At 48.6% G+C, this 22,764-nt stretch overlaps 1 protein-coding gene across 1 annotated transcript in view; it reads left to right on the forward strand.

The window, feature by feature from the left end:
- The window catches only part of MYO7A (myosin VIIA), a 183,785-nt gene that overhangs the window by 125,893 nt on the left and 35,128 nt on the right, over nucleotides 1-22,764 (forward strand). Inside the window, exons 19-30 of the mRNA XM_074955335.1 lie at nucleotides 2,686-2,844; nucleotides 3,999-4,091; nucleotides 7,061-7,155; nucleotides 8,504-8,588; nucleotides 9,853-10,071; nucleotides 10,686-10,793; nucleotides 11,411-11,620; nucleotides 12,071-12,274; nucleotides 13,873-14,049; nucleotides 16,167-16,256; nucleotides 19,076-19,203; nucleotides 21,189-21,315. Coding sequence (XP_074811436.1) covers nucleotides 2,686-2,844; nucleotides 3,999-4,091; nucleotides 7,061-7,155; nucleotides 8,504-8,588; nucleotides 9,853-10,071; nucleotides 10,686-10,793; nucleotides 11,411-11,620; nucleotides 12,071-12,274; nucleotides 13,873-14,049; nucleotides 16,167-16,256; nucleotides 19,076-19,203; nucleotides 21,189-21,315 — 1,695 coding nt within the window. The remainder of the gene's footprint in view (nucleotides 1-2,685; nucleotides 2,845-3,998; nucleotides 4,092-7,060; nucleotides 7,156-8,503; nucleotides 8,589-9,852; nucleotides 10,072-10,685; nucleotides 10,794-11,410; nucleotides 11,621-12,070; nucleotides 12,275-13,872; nucleotides 14,050-16,166; nucleotides 16,257-19,075; nucleotides 19,204-21,188; nucleotides 21,316-22,764) is intronic.

Consider the following 22,764-nt stretch of genomic DNA (forward strand, 5'->3'; position numbering starts at 1 on the left):
CTTTCGTGAGCTACAGCTCACTTCATCGGATGCATTCAGTGGAAAATACAGTGGGGAGATTTATATACACAGAGAACATGAAACAATGGGTGTTACCATACACACTGTAACAAGAGTGATCAGGTAAGATGAGCTCTTACCAGCAGGAGAGAAAAAAAACCTTTGTAGTGATAATCAAGGTGGGCCATTTCCAGCAGTTGACAAGAACTTCTGAGAAATGGCGGGGGGGAGGGGAGGAATAAACATGGGGAAATAGTTTTACTTTGTGTAATGACCCATCTACTCCCAGTCTTTATTCAAGCCTAAGTTAATGGTGTCCAGTTTGCAAATTAATTCCAATTCAGCAGTCTCTCGTTGGAGTCTGTTTCTGAAGTTTTTTTGTTGAAGAATTGCCACTTTTATGTCTGTAATCGAGTGACCAGAGAGATTGAAGTGTCCTCCGACTGGTTTTTGAATATTATAATTCTTGACGTCTGATTTGTGTCCATTTATTCTTTTATGTAGAGACTGTCCAGTTTGGCCAATGTACATGGCAGAGGGGCATTGCTGGCACATGCTAACCCAGGAACCTATCCTTGCAACAAAGCCCGTTGCCAACTGTATCCACATATCTATTCAGGGAACACCATCATAGGGCCTAATCACATCAGCCACACAATCAGAGGCTCGTTCACCTGCACATCTACCAATGTGACACATGCCATCATGTGCCAGCAATGCCCCTCTGCCATGTACATTGGCCAAACTGGACAGCACGAGCATTCCACATTAATGGTTTGCTTTGTGTCCCCGAGCAGATCAGCACAGCACCCAACGGCTGTCAGAAACGGTGCTTTGAAAGGGGAAGGGCGCATGTCTCCAGGGGAGCCAAGTTCAGAACAATGAGCAGAGAGGTCACTTGAGGCATTATGGGACCACTTCGGAGGCCAATTACAGCACAGAAAGCAATCAAGTGTCTACACGGGCAATAGAGCGCTGGGGCCTCGTCAAGGTGGTTTTTTTGCAGCTCTGCAGCTGATGAGTTTCTGCACACAAAGTGGCTTGGCCGTGTGTACATGCCTGCAGTTTGAGCGCACAAAGCTGCTTTACTGCGCAGAAACTTGGCAGTGTAGACAAGCCCTTATTGTTGTTGTTCATTAATAAGAACAGCCCCAAACAGTTTGAACCCCTCTATCCCGAATGACAGGTTTCAGAGTAGCAGCTGTATTAATCTGTATCCGCAAAAGGAACAGGAGTACTCATGGCACCTTAGAGACTAACAAATTTATTAGAGCATAAGCTTTCGTGGGCTACAGCCCACTTCATCAGATGTACAGAATGAAACATATAGTAAGAAGATATATATATATATATATATATATATACATACAGAGAAGGTGGAAGTTGCCATACAAACTGTAAGAGGCTAATTAGTTAAGATGAGCTATTATCAGCAGGAGAAAAAAACTTTTGTAGTGATAATCAAGATGGCCCATTTAGACAGTTGACGAGAAGGTGTGAGGATACTTAACATAGGGAAATAGATTCAATATGTGTAATGACCCAGCCACTCCCAGTCTCTATTCAAACCCAAGTTAATGGTATCTAGTTTGCATATTAATTCAAGCTCAGCAGTTTCTCACTGGAGTCTGTTTCTGAAGCTTTTCTGTTGCAAAATTTCCACCCTTAAATCTTTTACTGAGTGGTCAGAGAGGTTGAAGTGTTCTCCTACTGGTTTTTGAATGTTATGATTCCTGGTGTCAGATTTGTGTCCATTTATTCTTTTGCGTAGAGATTGTGCAATGTACATGGCAGAGGGGCATTGCTGGCACATGATGGCATATATCACATTGGTAGATGTGCAGGTGAACGAGCCCCTGATGGCGTGGCTAATGTGATTAGGTCCTATGATGGTGTCACTTGAATAAATATATGGACAGAGTTGGCATCGGGCTTTGTTGCAAGGATAGGTTCCTGGGTTAGTGGCTCTGTTGTGTGGTGTGTGGTTGCTGGTGAGTATTTGCTTCAGGTTGGGGGGCTGTCTGTAAGCGAGGACTGGTCTGTCTCCCAAGATCTGTGAGAGTGAGGGATCATTTTTCAGGATGTAAATCTTTAATGATGCACTGGAGAGGTTTTAGTTGGGGGCTGAAGGTGACAGCTTGTGGTGTTCTGTTATTTTCTTTGTTGGACCTGTCCTGTAGTAGGTGATTTCTGGGTACTCTTCTGGCTCTGTCAATCTGTTTTTTCACTTCAGCAGGTGGGTATTGTAGTTTTAAGAATGCTTGATAGAGATCTTGTAGGTGTTTGTCAATGCCAGGCCCAGCAAGCTGCACCATTTTCCAAAGCAGTTTCGTTTTCTGCTTCAAGGGGAGGGATTTAGTGTGAATGCTAACACACAGCCTTCCAGTTCCCTGCAGCACACTATGGGTCGTTTCTTGATCCCATTGTGCAAGTGGAAGTTAAACAAAGGGACGGAGACTAACGTGCTCAGCGCCTCACAGGATCAGGCCCTCCCATGCTGCAATCCTTAAAGTTTCTATGGAGAAGATGTTGTATTTGTTTCCCCCACAAGACTTCAGATTGTCCCCCACATTCAGGCTGGCCTCGGCTGGATGGTATGGCTTAAGCCAGTCCACAGGCCAGCGAGGTTTGAAACCAGAACCAAAAGAGCCCCTGATGTTCCAGTCTGATTTTCCCCCTCCCTAGTTGTTTGATCGGGAGCTGTGTGTTCGCCAGCTGAGGTACTCAGGGATGATGGAGACCATCCGGATCCGCAGGGCCGGCTATCCCATCCGCTACAGCTTCGTGGAGTTTGTGGAGAGGTATCGTGTCCTCATGCCTGGGGTGAAGCCGGCGTACAAGCAGGTACAGGTTTAAGCAGTGGCTTGGATTGTTATCAAAAACCATCATGCTAATGCCCTGGAGAAAGTCAAAAGGAAGGAAGACCCAGTGGTTAGAGTGCTAGCCAGAGACCTGGGTTCAGTTCCCTGCTCTGCCACACTTACTGTGTGACCTTGGGCAAGTGGTTTTTAGGACCAGATTTTCAAAGGTGCTTAATTCCAGTTGATTTTAAATGGGAGTTAGGCACCTAAGTGCTTTTAAAAATCTGGCTCTTAGTCTCTGGGCCTCAGTTCTCCAGCTGTAAAATGGGGATCGTACTTCCCTGCCTTACAGCGGGGTTGTGGGGATGCACACATGAAAGACTGTGAGGCCCTCAGTTACTATGGTAACGGAGGCCCTCTCAGCACCTTAGATAGGATGGGGTCTCTGCGAGACTATGATTCAGCTGAGCTCAGAAGCCCCAGTAACAGTTAAACTAACTGGATGAGCCTGTACTGCCTGAAAACTGCAGGCAACACATTCGCAGGGACCACAGGGAGCCCACGGAGGGATGGCTGGGGAGCACAGCTGATACTACTAGCCAGCCCAGAGATGGGGCCTTTCTGGGCATGGCTTGCCCCGCATGTGCCCTGGCATGGCTGCACTGGGGAAGTCCTGGCTGCATTGATTCAACGGGTGTAGCAAGCAGGACCTCTCCCTATGCTCCCCACAGGCCTCGGTAGGTGTTACTATCAAAGGCATAATGCCTCTGACCCTGCCATTGGGGCGGTGTGCCTCCTCCCTCTCCCACCACAGCCCAGGCCTCTGCAAGCCACGATGCAGCCCACTGTGTTGCTCCATCACTGCACATCTACTGTATAGACACTACAGTCAGCAGTGACGGCCACTGCCATGGATCGGGGATTGAGACTAGAATGAAGAAAAGGAGTACTTGTGGCACCTTAGAGACTAACCAATTTATTTGAGCATAAGCTTTCGTGAGCTAAATCGTCATCTTCATTCACCTCTTCTAGGCCAGCCAGGAGAGGGAAGCATGCAAACGAGGAGGAGCCTCATTAATGTCACCAGTGTAAAACAGGTGGAAGTGAGATCAAACTCCACCCCCTGTTTATAGCTGGTAGGGGTGGCTGGTGTTCATCTGAGGCATAGGCTAAGTCCCGCTGCCCCATTTCTCCTAGGGCGACCTGCGTGGAACGTGCCAGCGAATTGCTGAAGTGGTGCTTGGGAAAGATGATGATTGGCAGATTGGCAAGACGAAGATTTTCCTGAAGGTAAGATGCTCTCAGGCTGTCCATGCATTGAGGGGCCGTTAGAATAATAGAATCATAGAATATTAGGGTTGGAAGAGACCTTAGGAGGTCATCTAGTCGAGGGGTTGGCAAACGTTTTGGCCAGAGGGCCACATCTGGATATGGAAATTGTATGGTGCGCCATGAATGCTCACAAAATTGGGGGTTGGGGTGCGGGATGGTGTGAGGGCTCTGGCTGGGGGTGCAGGCTCTGGGGTGGGGCTGGGGATGAGGGGTTGGGGTGCAGGAGGGTGCTCTGGGCTGGGACCGAGGGGTTCAGAGGGCGGAAGGGGGATCAGGGCTGGGGCAGGGGGCTGGGGCATGGAAGGGGGTCAGGGGTGCAGGCTTTGGTCAGTGCTTACCTCAAGCAGCTCCCAGAAGCAGCAGCATGTTCCTCCTCTGGCTCCTGTGCAGAGGCGCAGCCAGGTGGCTCTGCATGATGCCCTGTCCCAGGTGCTGCCCCTGAAGTTCCCATTGGCCACAATTCCTGGCCAATGGGAGCTGCGGGGGTGGCACTTGGGGCGGAGGCAGCTTGCTGGCTGCCCCTATGCGTAGGAGCTGGAGCGGGGGACATGCTGCTGCTTCTAGGAGCCGCATGGAGTGGGGCAAGCCCCCAACACCACTTCCTGGCTGGAGCACCAGAGCAGGGCAAGCCCCAGACCCTGCTCCCTAGTGGGAGCTCGAGGCCCGGATTAAAACATCTGGAGGGCCATAGTTTGCCCACCCCTGATCTAGTCCAACCCTGTGCTCAAAGCAGGACCAACCCCAGCTAAATCATCCCAGCCAGGGCTTTGTCAAGCGGAGCCTTAAAAACCTCTACGGATGGAGATTCCACCACCTCCCTAGGTCACCCATTCCAGTGCTTCACCACCCTCCTAGTGAAATAGTTTTTCCTAATATCCAACCTAGACCTCCCCCACTGCAACTTGAGACCATTGCTCCTTGTTCTGACATCTGCCGTTAGCTCTGAAGGACTCTAACACCCATCCCAGTCGCAGGTTCCATAACTAGAACTAATCCCCATCCACCACCCAGGTCTCTGGCCTGATTTGATGGGGACTGGGCCAGGAGATGGTGTTGGATCCAGATCAGGTGAGAGCTAGGAGTCAGAGAATGGGTGAAATCCTGGCACTCTGCTGGCACAGAGCCTGGCTGGGATGTGCACACGCACTCATACCCGCACGCATGGCACTGGTCATATCCTGAGAGGCGCAGGCCTCTCTGTGAGAATGCAGGCAGCTTTGTGGCTGCCCAGCTGTATCCCCAGAGCAGGGACAATGACTCCACTGCCAGACGTGGCAGCAGAGTCACTGAGGAGGGGCTTCAGGGCTCAGGCAGTGCCCTGCCTAGGTCCCTGCAGAGGACGGGTGAGGGGAAGCTCCCTGGCTGACTGACACCCATGGAGACAGTGAGAGAGTTGAGCTGTTGAGTTGCTCCCTTCACTCCACCCCCTGCCCAGGCTGGCTGACAGCCCCTGAAAGCTCCATAAGCCAGGACAGGGGCCCACTGCCCCAAAGATCCCACTCTGCGCACAAGCAGTAGGGGATGGTGGGGCAGCACAGATGCCCTGTGATCCCCTCCTCTCCACCACCTGCTGACATTTCCCAAGGCTCTTCCCGAGGCCCTTATCATCAGGCCCTGTCAGGCAGATGGCGACATTGGTCCCCAAGGCTGACATAACCCCTGGGGCACCTAGGTGTGGGAGAGAGAGGGATCTGGCTCAGCAGAGAGCCAGTGGGCATGACAGAAAGGTCTGCAGCACCCTGCCACGCCGAGCGGAAGATCAGCAGCTCTGTGTCCCTCGCGATCGGCAAGGCCAGTGCAGTGCTGCCTAAGGAACCCAGGGCCCTGTATGGCACCATGAGACAGCGGCAGTGTAACAAAGAGCTGTCTTGTTCTGACGGCCCTACTCACGTGCATTTGTTTTTACGATCCCATCTCTAAATCCCTCCAGGAAAACAAAGCCAAGTTGTCAAGGAGCGAGCCGGGAGGCAGATGGGATTTCTCTAGTGTTTCTCAGATGTAATCCTGTTCACTTATTTTTAAACATCTCCCCATCTATTTCTTAGAAACTGCTCCTGACATCCCTTTAGCTTTCCTTTCCAGAGAGCGTTATCAGGACCCTGCAGCTGTCCAGGCAGGAAATAGGGAAACGAACAGGTTCTGAAGGGCAGTGCAAGGTCGGGTAAAACGGGAAGCATGCAAAGTTGTATCGATGCACCCAGCTCCTGTAGCAGCCAGGAAAGAAATTAGTACAGAAATCAATTTGGATGATACAGAAAGGAGGCTAGAATCATGGGACTTGACTGAATTCCACAAAAGCAAGGAAACACAGAGTGAAGGGGTGCCATTTTGTCCTTAGCCCGCCTTACTATGTTCAGGATTTGCAGCTCCTCTGCTTTACTGGAGGAGGGAGTGACGTCTAGTAGTCAGAGCAGTGGACCAAGACTCAGGATGCCTGGAGTTTGCTCCCAGCTTTGCCACAGTCTTCTCCAGTGCCCTGCTTCTGGTGTAGTCATTAGTACCTGCACAACGTGGGTGGGGAACGCTACTGAATCAGGTGCATGGAGCAACCTCACTTGACTGACTCTTCAGCTGACAGTGTAGTGAGCCAAACATCAGAGGGCGACATAATTCACTCACACGCTGTTACTAAGCCCTGCAGTGCATGCTGCCTCTGGGATGAAGGGGTAATGCTCAGCAGTGACCCCTTCTGGCATATTAGGAGTGGCATGGATGAGCGGGAAAGATTCAAGTCCAGTTCTTCTTGATAGGAGGGGGAATGGCTGTGCTGTAGAGCCCCAAACGTAGTGAGTTGTAAAGTGGGACATCCTTAGATGTGACTGGGATGGCAAGAACCTCTCTGGGGAGGAGCCTTATACCATCCCTCTGTTCCTGTCACGGGATGGCCAGTGGTCACAGGGTAACTGTTGTGGCGGTTCATTCCCCAGGATCACCATGACATGCTGCTGGAGATTGAGAGGGACAAGGCCATCACTGACAAGGTCATCCTCATACAGAAGGTGGTTCGTGGGTTTAAAGACAGGTACTATATGCCAAGGAAATGGCTGGTGAATACTGGGGGATCTGCTAGTGTGACTGACTAGCACACCATGTTCCAGTTCATGGCACTCTGCTAAAACAATGTCCTCTTTGCCTCTGGTACCACTAGCTTACTCTGCCCATTCACAATGTGACTGGCCTATTGCTTTAGCTCACAGTGAGCGCGATAAAGCCCCCCAGGGGTTGACATTATGATATAACTGGTGCTGGAGCTGCTCAGAGCATGAAGGAAATTATTAACATATATTTTCAGGTTGTCAAATTTCAGAACAACGGGAGTAAGGCTTTCTGTCCACACTCAGTTCTGCACTTGACAGAGGCACTCTTCATTGGCCAACTTTAGTCATACTAGCAGACTATTCCAAGATCTGTGCCAAATCTTGGTCCCACTGAAGTCAATGACAAAATTCCAGTGGGAGTATAAAGGGGGGTGATATTTAGTCTTATGGCAGCGAAGAGCAATAGTATGTTACAGGTTAGGCACTGTACAGCCATTCCCACTGAAAACCAGGCACCGCAGAGATCAGATGCAGGAAGCCAACCCATGTAAAGCACACTGCATAGCAATGTGGGGTAAAGAGAAAATGATGGCCAAGGACTCCAGGACGTAGTCCTGTCCTTAGAGAAGCAGTGCTGAGTATTGCTCAAAGTCAGAGACTAGCAATCAGGGCTTCTGTCACCTGTCCCTGACTCTGCCGCTGGCTTGCTGTCTGAGCTTGGACTAGTGACTTCTTATTTCATTCAGGCCCCAAATGTGTGCTATGCACCTCTTGGAACATGGAGAAGACAGAAAGGGCCAGATCCGCACCTGGCATCAATGGTGGTGGGTTCATTGACATCAATGGAGCTACACTGATTTATGCCAGCTGCAGATCTGTCCCACAGTCCTTATTCGGATGAGGTTAAAATCTAAGACTAGAAGAAACAGAGTAGGAAGATTCCAAATGCAAGGGATGAGGGGGGAGGGGGGAGCGAGGGGTAAGTCACAAGAGCCTGGGCCTGAGGTGTCACCCAGCAGTTCAGGGCAGGACCATTGATCACCTAGCACTGGATTGGCACATTTGGACTGCTCTTCCCATTCCTGTTTTGGACGAAGCACAGGGAATGGGCAGAGAGGAGCATGATAGTACCACTACAATGCCTCTGCTTCCTCCTGCATGGGAAAGGAAAGCTGGGACTGGCATTATCCGGCAGACGACTGAGCTCAAGGGGGTGGAGGTTACTCCAGCTTCCTCCCTTACAGTCTGTGAAGAATGTGGCTGGCTTTCCCTGCGGGCCAAGGTGACGCTAACCCCCAGCAGACCAGCACAAGTGTTGTAATGCCTTTCCAGGTCCAATTTCCTGAAAGTGCGACGTTCGGCCCTGATGATTCAGAGATACTGGCGGGGACATAACTGCAGAAAGAACTACGGTGCTGTAAGTGTTGCCAGTTCTCCTTTATGTTCTTTACCACCTTGGTCTCATTGCCTAGGATCCAGATATTAGTTTCCCTTTTGGTCCAGTCAAGCTCCCCTGAGGGGAAAGATCAAAGGAGGGAGAGCTGGCTAGTGTGTTGGGTGGACGGAGGGAAGGGGGGGAAGCTATACCCTCGTTGCCCTCTGTTCTGAATAAAGGGAGCGACTGTCTCTTTGGTTGTCCTCCTCATGCCTTTGTCATGAGTTGGACCCATCTTACAGCAGCTGATCACCTTTGGCCCTGGATGGCTTATGTTGTTTCTCAGGAGGCTGCAAACTCAGGGCCAGTATTAAAGCTGGTGGAAATGGTATAGCTCTGTCCTTGGAAATGCACCGGATCCAGGTTGTCCCTCAGACTTTACTGCAGCTGCAGCCATATTTTGCTGGCAGTCCCCCCACTCCACAACCCCATCCAAAACTGCGCAGGTGTGGCTGACATCTTATGGTGTCCTGGGTATTTACACAGGCCCCCTTAGCATCCCCAGCATGGCAGATCCCAGAACTCAATAGGGAGGGTGGGACGGAAGAAGAGAATGCGCCCGACATGGTATATGACCCTCTTCTGGACCCAACACAGCAGAAGACCTGCAGAGGGCCCACCATGACACTTGCCCGGCAGAAGTGTGCAGGGGTCAGGCTGGGAATGGGAGGGTTCAAGGCCAGAGGGATGGCCGTTCTCTGCAGTATCATCCCCCATGCAATCCAGCTTAAGCTATGCCTGACTGAATCAACGTAAGTGCCCCCTCCTGTGATGAGGAACTGCTTGGAGGAGACAGTGTAGTGGTAATAGCCATGACAGGAGGCGGGGGGAGATGCTGGGCCTCCTTGTGCATGGCCCTTTCTACCTGTGATTGCCCTGAGATCTGCGTAGATCTGGGGGATCTTGAGAGCCAAACCTCTGGAGGGAAGCACAGGGAGGAGACTGTGCTTTATGGGTCACTGAGCCCATAAAGGCTTGGATCTCTAGCCCGTGGAAGTCAGTGGGAAAACTCCCATTGACTAAGTGAGCTTTGGATCAGGCCCCCAAATCCAGGCGCCCTTTGTTTCTCTGCCATCTCACAGCAGTTCTCCCCTGCTTTCTGGGGGGGAGGGGGGGCTCTTTGCTTGTTGCTAATTTCATCAGGTTTTTATTTTCAGCTGCGAGAGGGCGGACGAGCGAGGAAAATCTGATTATGGCCAGTGAGACCTCAGGGGCCCCCAGTGTCTTAACTCTGTTTCCTTTGCAGATGAGGATTGGGTTCCTGAGGCTCCAGGCCCTCTATCGTTCCCGCAAACTCCACACGCAGTACCACATGGCTCGCAGACGCATCATCGAGTTCCAAGCAAGGTGCCGGGGCTGCCTGGTGCGCAGGGCCTTCCGCCATCGCCTATGGGCTGTCTTCACGGTCCAGGCTTATGCCAGGGGCATGATTGCTCGGAGGCTGTATAAGCGCCTTAAGGGAGAAGTAAGTACCATGCAGGAAATGCTGTTTGCTAGCACGTTTGCTGGAGAAAGACAGCAGCCAGTTAACAGGATCAACAGGGCTGGTTTCCCCAGAGTATGATAGACTGTATAACATCCATCCTACGGCCTTTGTCTAGCTGTCAGTGTCTCTCTGTCTAAGGGTATGTCTACACTAGATTTTTTTTAACCTGGAGTTAATTGATTGCCAATTAACTTGAGTTAGTTAACACTTTGGTGAAGGCTAATATGGGCATGCCCCAAATGTTTGTTCCAGGATACAAAAGTCTGTGGTTACCCTAGAGGTCAGCTCCCTAAATACCATAGAGAGAGGCAGATCACAGTAGTGTGTGGATCACTGACTCTGTGCAAGGGAGTGCAGAACACAAATTCTTTCCCCAAGGTCTTGACAGAATGAAATAAAAATCAGAAAGCAATGTGAAAGCTGGTAGCCTCTCTCGGGCTAGAAACTGACTCCCATTATGTTAGTGTTCCTTGAGACATACCAAGGGACAGAGCTGTGTTCGTGTCTGTACTGCGTGCTCCTGTGATCTGGATGTTAGCAGGGCAAAAGTGCTAACTGCCTTTTTAAAAGCCCACTTGTGTTTTCTTTCCCAGTATCACCGCCGTCTGGAAGCAGAGAAGCTTCGTCTGGCAGAAGAGGAACGGCTCAGGAAGGAGATGAGTGCCAAGAAAGCCAAAGAGGAAGCAGAAAAGAAGCACCAAGTACGTCCTGACTTTTCTCTTTCTTGGCTTCTCTTTAGGGCCTGATTCTACTCCTGCTGAAAAGTGTAGGGGCAGAATAAAGTCAATTGAAGGCAGCATCCCAATAAATAGTATGAGGACTTACTGTCCTGTTGTATTGTTCGTATTTGATTCAGTAAAGCCGTCCCTATTTTAACTTGAATGAAGCTAGCACAGAATTTCCAATCTGCTACACCAGAATGCCACAGCTTATGCTTATTCTTTTGGGTATTATGGGACTGCATAAAGGACCCCTCCTGAGACTGGAACATTGCTACTGTGCTAGGTGTTCTATGTACATAGAGTAAAAGTCCTGCACCTGGGACCTCGTGCTCTAAATAGCCAAAAGAAGAGAGAAAGAAGTATTGCTGTGTCCATTTTGCAGGTGGGGAACTGAGGCACAGCTTTAAGTGCATTGTCCAAGGTCACACAGTGAGTCAGTGGCAGAGCTGGGAATTTATCTCAGATCTTCTGCGTCTCAGTCTAGTGCTTTAACCCCAAGACCTTCCTTCTGCTCTAAAGCCAAGGGGCCATGCTGCAGAATTTAGGACCAGCTTGCCAGAGAATGCACTCTAGTCAGCGTAACCATTCTCTTCTAGATACGCCTTGCCCAGCTGGCCCGGGAAGATGCTGAGAGAGAGGTGAAGGAGAAGGAGGAAGCCCGTCGGAAGAAGGAACTCTTAAGCAAAATGGAGAAGGCCCGAAACGAGCCAGTGAACGACTCAGATATGGTGGACAAAATGTTTGGATTCCTAGGGACCACTTCTTCTCTGCCAGGCCAGGAAGGACAGGCACCCAATGGCTTTGAGGTACTGCACGGAGAATGGAGCAACAGACAGGACTTGCCAGTGTTGCTCAGAGTAACACATTGGGACAGATGGCAATCCATCCCATCTTGGTTCAGCATCATCACCCTATTACCCTAATGGTTTGCTCTTGGAGTGCTCATCATAACTTTTTTTCCAGTGTGTTCACACTTGCTGCTTCTGCTGCTGCCTTTGGGAGTCTGTCCCACAGAGGAATTCTCCTCAGGATAAAGAAGTATCTACAGACCTCATGTGGGCCGGATCCAGCTCCCCTTGAAATCACTGGTTTCAAGGGGAGTTGGACTGGGTCCTTTGTGCCTATTCTTGTCCTAAGAACTGATCCTGATCCTATTGAAATCAGTGGCCGAACGGGGAGCAAGGTCAGGTGCAGGGTGAGGGAGCTTTAAAAAACACAAAACCAAACAGGGCATGTATATTTTCCTCCCTCTCCAGGACCTTGAGCGAACCCAAAAGGAGCTAGAGGAAGAGGATTTAGATGCAGCTTTGCCCCTCCCCGAGGAAGAGGAGGAAGACCTCTCAGAGTACAAATTTGCAAAGTTTGCAGCCACCTACTTCCAGGGCACGACGACGCACACATACATCCGCCGGCCACTTAAGCAGCCCCTTCTGTACCACGAGGATGAAGGAGACCAGTTGGTGAGACAGGAAATAATCCAGAAATGTCCTGGTCATGAAGAATGGGGCTGGATGGTTCAGGGGTTTGGTAATAGGCTACAGAGCCCTTCGTTTCTAGGACACCCATTTGAATCCATCCCAGAAGAACACACGAGTCTGAAGATAGTTTAGGAGCAAAGTCCTTATCTGCTATTGGATGTCCCGTGTGACATTCATTGATGGCTTCTCTTTCTGTTGGGCAAGTAGCCACCAGCCTTTTTACGATAGTCATGTGGCGCACCCTAAGGAAATTTCATTTGCAATGTGCTTGAGCACCATGTTTAAGAAATAAAACAGTGCAAGCCAGTAATAAAACAATCCTCCCCAAGCATTCTGAACCTGAATCTAGTACTTGTGTAGCAGGCTAGAGTTAGAGCTTGGGAGGCAGAGGGCCACCAAACAGGTATAAATATACAGCAGTAGGACAGTCTGCTCCCACATTGTCCCATCCATGTGCCTCAGGATGGGAAGTCAGTCCACATGCCCATTCAGTCCTTGATGTCTCTGCTGAGATGCTCTGACGGTCAGGGCTGGCTCCAGGCACCAGCGAACCAAGCAGGTGCCTGGGGCGGCAAATGTAAAGGGGCGGCAGGACATCGGGCTCTGGGGCAGCAATCCTCCCTCGGTGGCGGCGGGAATTCGGTGGCCGCTCCGTCACAGCGCGTTTCGTGCTCGGCGGCAATGCGGTGGCAAGAATGTGACTCTTCTTCGGTTGCCGGCAGCAATTCGGCGGCCGCACCATCCGCCTCCGTGTTCGGCGGGCAGGATTCCGCCTCCCCATTCGGCGGCAAAAAATTTTTTTAACCACTTGGGGTGGCAAAAACGCTGGAGCCGGCCCTGCTGACGGTGCCCACTGTGCTTGTGGTGACCGGTCTGTTAGGGATTGGGCCAAGAGCCACGTATACAGGGTGTGCACAAGAACTGTATAGGAGACTTGTGCCCAAACTCCTTAATGGCCCTACATTGTATAAAAAGATGGATCGTAGTATCCTCCCTGTTTGTTATTATGCTACTGGCCTTTCTGTTCGTGCAGCTGAGAAATGATGGGACAGAAAACCTCAACTTAGTAAGAAACCCTTTTTTGATACTAACAGTCTGATTGTTCTTTCTGGGCGGGAGGGGGCAGGGGCAGGGACTTAGTTTGTTTTGGATGATCTAATTTGAGTCGTTTCTCCTTCATACACGACTTTAATGGAGAAGGGTGTCATGTATTTTCCAGAGTGCAGTCCGTGTTGCACAGTTTTAGTTTAATTTGCATTTACAGTACACATTTTAATGAACTAGTTATTTTGCACTGTATACTCACCACTAGCCTCTCGTGGACAGATTCAGAACCGCTCAGTGGTTTGTCATAGACCTGCTAACAACCAAAGGAGAGTCTCCTTTAGCTCAAGTAGCTGGGGCCTGTGCTTTTGGAGCAGGGGATCTGAGTATTATCCATGCTGTCATGAAGTGTTTAGTGCTGGGATGGGGCCAGTCACTGGTGGCCATGGCTTTATTACAGTCTAATACACATAATTAATTATATTAACCCAGACCAAGCTAAGAACTCTAGTAAGTTACATCTTTATTGCAAATAGGCAGCACTGGCAGTGTGGATCACTATCCTTCGTTTCATGGGAGACCTTCCTGAGCCTAAATACCATACGGCTATGAGTGACGGCAGCGAGAAGATTCCAGTGATGACCAAAATCTATGAGACTCTAGGGAAAAAGACCTACAAAAAAGAGCTGCAGGCTCTGCAGGGGGAAGGAGAGGTGAGAATGCTCTTTCCTTTAATGTTACAGCTGTAGAAGAGCCCATATTCTTGATGTACCATTCATGAAAGTAGAAATTTATCTATGGAATAAACTGCTGAAGGGATTGATTGAGGCAAATAGTTTTGTAAATTTCATCCACCACTATGCTAGCAAGGAGAAAACTACAAAGGCTCTCATCCCTTGTGTTTCAAAGTATAAATTCTATTCCATATAGATTCTTATACCGCCCTCCTCACCATAGTATTCTACTGATGCAAAGCACTCTAGCAGAACTAGGTATTATTATGATTATTAGTGCGTTAAGCTATGTAGCTAACACTTGTCACATGTGGTTCATTCTCTCATCCTCTCCCCGGGCATGGGGAAGAATTTTGTGTGCGGTGGAGTGTTTTTGGTTGGATTTAAATGAACATGTTGCTCTGTGTTTGTGTTAGTCAGGCCAAAGATGTGTGGGAGCGGTGAGATCTGGGATTGTCCCATGGGATTCAACCCCTCTTGGGGTCAGAAGAAAATTACTCCTATGGTAAATGGTATTGCACCATTAGGTTATTATGGGAAAAGTACACTTCACCATAAGAATCCATCTTTGGCTGCTGCCAAAAGCAGGACAAAAGACTGGATAGACCATTGGTCATTGCACTGTGGCAGTTCGTATGCTTTCGTCTTTGAGAATCTGCCTTGTACAAGATGGCAGGACATTTTCAGTGGCCTGGCTTGCTGGTGGCAGGATGTGATAAATGGTACTGCTGCTCTTAGATGTGTTTGTCAATTACATCAAGGCCCTCTAGAGCAGGGGTCTCCAAACTTTTTGAATCGCGCACCCCCAGGGCCAGCTCTGGGGAAGCAAAAAAAAAAAAAAAGAGCGGCCGCCGGCATGCCGCCGAAGACGGAGCGGGGAGAGCCGAGCGGCCGCCGGCGTGCCGCCGAAGACGGAGCCGGGAGAGCCGAGCGGCCGCCGGCGTGCCGCCGAAGACGGAGCGGGGAGAGCCGAGCGGCCGCCGGCGTGCCGCCGAAGACGGAGCGGGGAGAGCCGAGCGGCCGCCGGCGTGCCGCCGAAGACGGAGCCGGGAGAGCCGAGCGGCCGCCGGCGTGCCGCCGAAGACGGAGCGGGGAGAGCCGAGCGGCTGCCGGCGTGCCGCCGAAGACGGAGCGGGGAGAGCCGAGCGGCCACCGGCGTGCCGCCGAAGACGGAGCGGGGAGAACCGAGCGGCCGCCGGCGTGCCACCCAAGGATCAAAGGTCCAGGAGCACTGCTGCTGCCATGCTGGCGGTGCTTCTTCGGCAGCGCTCCTCCTGCCGTGCACCCCCACGGATGGCCTGGCACGCCCCACTTTGGAGACCACTGCTCTAGAGTCTAAGAACAGCCACCTTTGTCTGCCACTTTTGGTAGATCTAAATAAATAAAATGCCTGGTTCTAGTCATATTCCCAGAAACAATGATATAATGTAGCAATTTCATTAAAGCTGCTGGTGAGGAAAGTAATCTCCATTGGGATCTAATTATGTTAAAATATACATGAAGAATCAGGCTTGGTTCTGTATAATTAACCATTTTTTAAATTTTTTCATTGGACAGAAGATCATATTTCAGTCGGCTGTAGCATCAGCAGAGCCCCTAGAGAAGAGAAATAAAATTTAACAATGTATTTTTATCTTAGAGACAAACTGTTCTTCTTGGACAGTAATATTCTCATTTCTCTGGGTAGTATGAATGCCTGGTTAGATTGAATTAGAAATGGATGGATGGATATTCATAAGCGGCCAGCTGCTTCTAATCCATAAGCTACATATTAGAGATGGGTTTGAGCTGTAATTTACCTTCATGTCAAACTTTCCTAAAATATGAGGTTGTTTCAATCCAGGTTTTGATTTGGCCCATTAAAGAGACAGAGGCCAGCTGCAAAACTGAGATCCAGATCTGAGCATTACAGTGGGTTGGAGAAAATTAGATATAGGGGTTTGGTTCTGGCCCATCTCTCAGAAATATCAAATCAGTGCTCTGAATCCACTGAAAATGTTGCCATTTCTAAAAGCTGATGAGCCGGATACACAGGAAACCCACTCTGCAGGATTGTGTGTGTCTCAGGAATAAGGCTATATTTCTTGCCTTTGCAGAGCGCTCACATAGATGGCCACAAAAAGAACAGTGTGCGGCACAAACTGGTCTCCTTGACTCTAAAGAAGAAATCCAAACTGACTGAAGAGGTGAGAGGAAATGCTTTGCGGCTGGTTACCACAAGTGGTATTATATGATCTGCAGGGTTCTCTGACTCTCTCCTGCTGCTAACACAACCAGACCTTCTCTGGGTTTGCTGCTCGCTGTGTCTTTGGGGGCCTGAAAGATTTAAGGATTCTTTAAAGGGAAAGGTTGGCTCCCCATGTCTCCTTGAGTCACCCTGCACCTCATGCCTTCTTCCCCACTGTTCCCTATGCCTGGGACAGCTCCCACTCTCCAGTCATCAAGCCGTCCATCTCCTCTTTTCACACCCCTCCGTCTGCATAGACGTCCAGTGAGAGTCGCCCATCCCTCTGTGTTGGCCTGCACATTCTCAGTCTTTCTCGCTTCAGTCCCACCCTGCTCGGCTTTAGATTCTGAGTGGATTTTCACAAGCACTCAACATTGGCCTAACTCCACTGCCATTGATATCTGTGGTCAAACTCCCATGTGAGCCATTCGGCCAGTGCTGAGCACTTCTGAAAATCCCACTCTTCGGCTCTTGGGGCAGAGAATCCTTTTTCTTGACACATCCTCCTTTTTATACGGTATGGTAGAGAGGAATTATCAGTGGTTCACAGTCAAGCTGGAAGGGCATATCACGTGGAGTCCCGCAGGGATCAGTTCTGGGTCTGGTTCTGTTCAATGTCTTCATCAATGATTTAGATAATGGCATAGAGAGTACACTTGTAGAGTTGCAGATGATACCAAGCTGGGAGGGGTTGCAAGTGCTTTGGAGGATAGGATTAAAATTCAAAATGATCTGGACAAACTGGAGAAATGGTCTGAAGTAAATAGGATGGAATACTGTAAGGACAACTGCAAAGCACTCCATTTAGGAAGGAACAATCAGTTGAACACATACAAAATGGGAAATGACTGCCTAGGAAGGAGTACTGCAGAAAGGGATCGGGGGCTCACAGTAGATCACAAGCTAAATATGAGTCAACAGTATAACACTGTTGCAAAAAAAGCAAACATCATTCTGGGATGTATTAACAGGAGTACTTGTGGCACCTTAGAGACTAACCAATTTATCTGAGCATGAGCTTTCATGAGCTACAGCTCACGCTCAAATAAATTGGTTAGTCTCTAAGGTGCCACAAGTACTCCTTTTCTTTTTGTGAATACAGACTAAGACGGCTGTTACTCTGAAACCTGTCATTAACAGGAGTGTTGTAAGCAAGACATGAGAAGTAATTTTTCTGCTCTACTGCATGCTGATTAGGCCTCCACTGGAGTATTGTGTCTAGTTCTGGATGCCACATTTCAGGAAGGATGTGGACAAACAGGAGAAAGTCCAGAGAAGAGCAACAAAAATGATTAACAGCCTCGATAACATGACCTATGAAAGAAGACTTTAAAAATGAGTTTGTTTAGTTAGAGAGGGGATAACAGTTTTCAAGTACATAAAAGGTTGTTACAAGGAGGAGGAAGAAAAATTGTTGTCCTTCTTCTGAGGGTATTACAAGAAGCAATGGGCTTAAATAGCTGTTTAGGTTGGACATCATTAAAAACTTCCTAACTGTCAGCGCGGTTAAGCACTGGAATAAATTGTCTGAGGAGGTTGTGGAATCTCCGTCATTGGAGATTTTTAAGAGCAGGTTAGACAAACACTTGCCAGGGATAGTCTAGATAATACTTAGTCCTGCCATGAATTCTGAGGACTGGATTAGATGACCTCTCGAGGTCCCTTCCAGTCCTACAATTCTATGATTCTATGATGTGCGCTTACAGAGGAAACCAATAACAGCGATCGCAACCACGAATGTGCTTACACCCTTACAGCCATGGTGTTGTGGTTTTGGCTGATGGAGCATCTTTTAATTGTGTTACTGGTTTTTTAATGATGATTGAATAGAGATGAGATGAAGAGCCAGATCCTCATCAGTTATAGGCTGGTGTAACTCCACTGCCTTCTAATAGAGTTATCCCAGCTGAGGGTGGGGCTCGGAATTGTGGCCTATGGGTGCTGTTGTGGAAAAACTGGGGCAAAGGAGTGGGCTAAGACAAAACAGATACTATAAGAAGATGCTCTAGGTCAGGGGTCTCAAACATGCAGCCCATGGGCCGCATGCGGCCCACAGAGTTATTTGCTGTGGCCTGCCAAGCTCCCTGCACTCCGCCCCCCGGCCCCCCCCCGAGTTATTTCCTGTGGCCGGCAAACTCCCATCCCCCGCCGCCACCCCCAGCACACCGCGTCCCCACTCCTCTGCCTTCCTCCAGGCGCTTCCCGCTGCCAAACAGCTGTTTGGCAGCGCTTAGCGCTTTCCAGTGGGAGGAGCGGGGAGCCGCACACTCAGGGGAGGAGGCGGAGAAGAGGTGGGGCAGGGGTGGGGATTTGGGGAAGGGGTTGGAATAGGGGCAGGGAGGGGGCGGAGTTGGGTTGGGGACTTTGGGGAAGGGGTGGGAAGAGGCAGGGTGGGGGTCTCATGGAAGAGGTGGAGTGAGAGTGGGGCCAGGGGTGGGGTGGGGTGTCAGTAATCCTCATGTGGCCCTCCTGGTGATCTGAGTTTGAGATCCCTGCTCTAGGTAGATTGATTAGACAGAACTTGGTTCACCTTTATATGTACTATACAAGGATTTGGGGGATTAAAAGCAAAAGAGCTGCATCCAAATTACTGGTAAGTTAGAGGGTAAAATTGAAGCCCTCTGAATAAACAGGAGATGGGGTTCTCCTGGGAACTGTCATGACTAGATTATAGTCCTACTTGGGCAGGGGGCAGCTGTTCATAGAGGCCTGGGTTGGAGGAGGGGAGAACCATAGCAACAAGTTATCCAGAAAGAGAATAATGTCTTTGGTTGACAGGTGACAAAGAGACTCCATGACGGTGAGTCCACCCTCCAAGGCAACAGCATGCTCGAAGACCGACCCACCTCCAACTTGGAGAAGCTGCATTTCATTATTGGTAATGGCATCCTCAGACCAGCATTAAGGTTAGAAATCAGTGCAAAGAGTCGACCATCATTCTCTGTTTTTCCCCCCTATTAGTTAAGCTGCTCTCATTAAAAAAAAAAGGTTTTTGCTAATCTGTGCGATTGATTAAAACATGTATTACACTGTTCTTCGAGCTCTCTTCCTCTGTATGATTGGGGCTAGGCTCCCATCATGTTTGTTAGATGTTCATTTCAGGCTTGATCCAAAGCTCACTGGGGTCAGTGGAAAGGCTGACATAGACTTCATTGGACTTTGGATCAAGTTATTAGCATTCCTTTTTTCTTTTCACTGCTTATTTTTATCCAAGCCATTACAGCCTAAGTTGCTGGGTCTTCTTTTGTTAGAAGAATAGATTTCTTTTATTGCATACAAAAACCTATGTTAAAAGAACATTGTTGCAGTTGCAAAGTCAAAACTCAAAAGACAGGAAAAGCCAGAATTATGATTGCCCATGCTACCTTAATTCAGCCCCTTTGTGCATATGCATTCAGACACTATCTTTAATTACAAGATCATATGCTGTTTTTTCCATCGGACCCTGCCTCATTCAGTGCACAGAATGGACAGTGCTCACTTAATGGACAGCTATTCAATATTTTGTCCTACTCACTGTCCAGTGTGTGGCCCTTGGCCTTATTTCTGCACATTATTCCAACCCTGTTTCATGCACAATTAATGTATCTTCACTACAACTCTATGAGATGAGGGGGTGGTATTATGCCCATTTTACAGATGGGGAACTGTGTGATAAAGGCAGATTAAGGTTAAAATTGTATACTGATTTAGGGGGCCCAATTTGAAATGCTTGAGACCTGATTTTTCAGAGCATTATATAGTGCTCGATATATTCATAGCAGAAGGACTTCAGTTGCTTTTGTGAGTGCCTGGTAGCAGATAGTAGCTGTTAGGGGATGGCGTATGCTGGCAGACTCTGTGGAGAATTCTGCTGCCAAACTCCTCTGAGCATGTGCAAACTAATATTTTCAAAGGCTCATGAACTTGGCCAAACATGGGTGGATTTTCAAGGGGATGGCAAAAAATACCCCCTGACCACAGGGCAATCCCCATACCAAATTGTAAGTCCCTGTTCCAAAACGTGGTGGCACTTACAGCTTCTCAACAAAACAGACGTAAGAAGCTTTTAACATGGACAAAACACGTCTTTTTCCTAAACCTCGTTCTGAGAAACAACCAAACTGTTTTTGCCGAATTTTTTTTAAAAATCAGCATAGAAAATTTCAGCCCAAGCAGTTAAAATTTGGCCAAGTTTAAGGAACAGAAAACAGGGTCTTCTTATGGAACATTTTGGGCCACCTCAACTACAGGGTGTCATTCCCTGCACCGCCTCTGGTATGTTTTGCCGTTCGTCCCAAAAGCTCACAAAGCTCTTCACACAAACAACATACAAGGCTCATTTTACCCACCACTGACAAGACGCTGCTGCTAGGATGGAACATGGCGGCTGTTTGTTTAAATGGACACAGCAACACTACGTAGCAACTCAGCACGAGAAAGCTGAGACTTTCAAAGCTGCCTGGATGCCCAGTTCCAGAGCTGCTTTTCGGCAGCTTTGGAAGATCTCAGCCAAAGTGTAGAGGAATGCCGTTTCCATTTGAATTTGCAAGGGGGATTTCTGTAGGAGGGATGTAATTGTCAGAGTTAGATTGGCCATGGCAACAAGGTTAATACCCCTAGACTGACATAAAGTGCCATGGGACCTTTAATTATCAAGCCGTCAGGGTCTGGTTTTACATCCCATCTGAAAGACAGCAGCCCCTTTAACATCTAGTAACAGTTTGCAAGCCTGAGAGGCAGATTTCACCAGAAAAAGTAACAAATTATTCATTAAAGGCTTGATCCAGAGCCCACTGAAATTATTGGAAAGACTCCCATTGACTTCAGTGGGCTGTGGATCAGGGATCCACTGAGAGGGAAATGGTATCTTGAATGATTGGCTGGGATCTAACCCTGATTTCTGTTGCAGGGACGAAATCTATTGTCAAATCTGCAAACAGCTCACCCAGAACCCTTCCAAAAGCAGCCACGCCAGAGGCTGGATCCTGATGTCGCTGTGCGTGGGATGCTTTGCTCCTTCTGAAAAGTTTGTGAAGGTGAAGAGCGAATGTTATTTATCATTTGCCTGCCGTATCTATTTATACATTTCCTTTCGCAATGCTGGAGCCAACTCTTCTCTTTGGTTTCTCTGCTTGTTGTCTGTGTCGTGACTCCCTTTCCACACAGGGTCTGATTTTACAGGAAAGCTCTATTGTAATAAAAGCCCCAGTTCAGCTAAGGACTTAAGCACGAGCTTCAGCCCCATCGAAGTTAAAGTTTAGCAACTGCTTAGATCGTTTCCTGAATTGGGGCCCGAAAGGCTATTCTTCTACCCAAATCATTGAATTATAAAGAAGAATAAATTATTAGGAAATTGTTTTTAATTGAAACCAAATCTCAGATCTCAAGGCCGTGCAGAAATTTGAATCCAGATCTGCAGCCAAACTTCACAGCTGACTTGTATTTCTACAATAGGCTAATCTAAGCACACCTGCAAATTAGGGATGCTCAGATCCCAGCTTTGCAGCCTGGCCCTCTCTTTTCCTACATATAATAGCCAAGAATAATTAACAGTCCTATAGGAAGCTGCCATCCGGAAAGGCTGGTAACACAGAAGAGGGCTCAGAGAAAGCAGCTGCAGTATATGTATGTGAGAAAGCAGGGACTTCTGGGGCCACATTTTCAAATGCATGCGTCTGAGTTGCTTCTGCAAAGAATATGCAAACACCTACGGGAGGCCAAACATCCATATTCTTGCACAAGTGGGATCTGCACATCCAGGCAGCATGTTTATGCCTGCAGTTACCCCATAGGAATATACAAAGGGTAGTTTGTATATGCAGATGGGGTTTTTGCACACTAAGTCGATGCCTCTGCTACGCTGGTAAATGTGTCTATCAGTGGTATTACAAGGTGAGCTCAATTTTGCTGAAATAAAAAAAATCGGCATAGAAAATTTCAGGCCAAGCAGTTAAAATTTTATTTATATGTATATACACACACATATGTATATATGTAATGTGTGTGTGCGTCTGTTTTAAATTAATCCCAAATCTATGAGTGTATTTTGTTCGGTTGCTCTACCCCCCTGTATCCTACTTCCTCATGTATCCAGATGGAAGCCAAGACCTCTAGATGAGCGACCTTATCTCCCAAAGTACTGGGCATCCAGCAGCTCCCACTGAAGTCACTGGGAACTGCTAAGTGCTCGTCACTCTTGCAAATCAGGCCACTTCTTTGGACCCCATTTTTAAAAACAATTTTGGCCTAACTCCATATTTAGGTCCCTAGATAAAAGTAGCCTGACTTTGAGAGGTGCTGAGCACCCAGAATCACGGTGACTTCAATGGGGCTACTCAGGCTTATGTTTAAGCATGGGCTTAAGGGCTTTGCTGGGCTGAGTACTTAGCACGTTGCAGGACTAGGCCCTCAGTCCTTGCTCAGGCAAGACTCCTATTGCCACCATGAGAGCTTTGCACAAGGAAGAACTTCAGAACCTGTAGCCT

The sequence above is a fragment of the Natator depressus genome, chromosome 1 (assembly GCF_965152275.1).
Source record: "Natator depressus isolate rNatDep1 chromosome 1, rNatDep2.hap1, whole genome shotgun sequence".
NCBI classification, from domain to species: Eukaryota; Metazoa; Chordata; order Testudines; family Cheloniidae; genus Natator; species Natator depressus.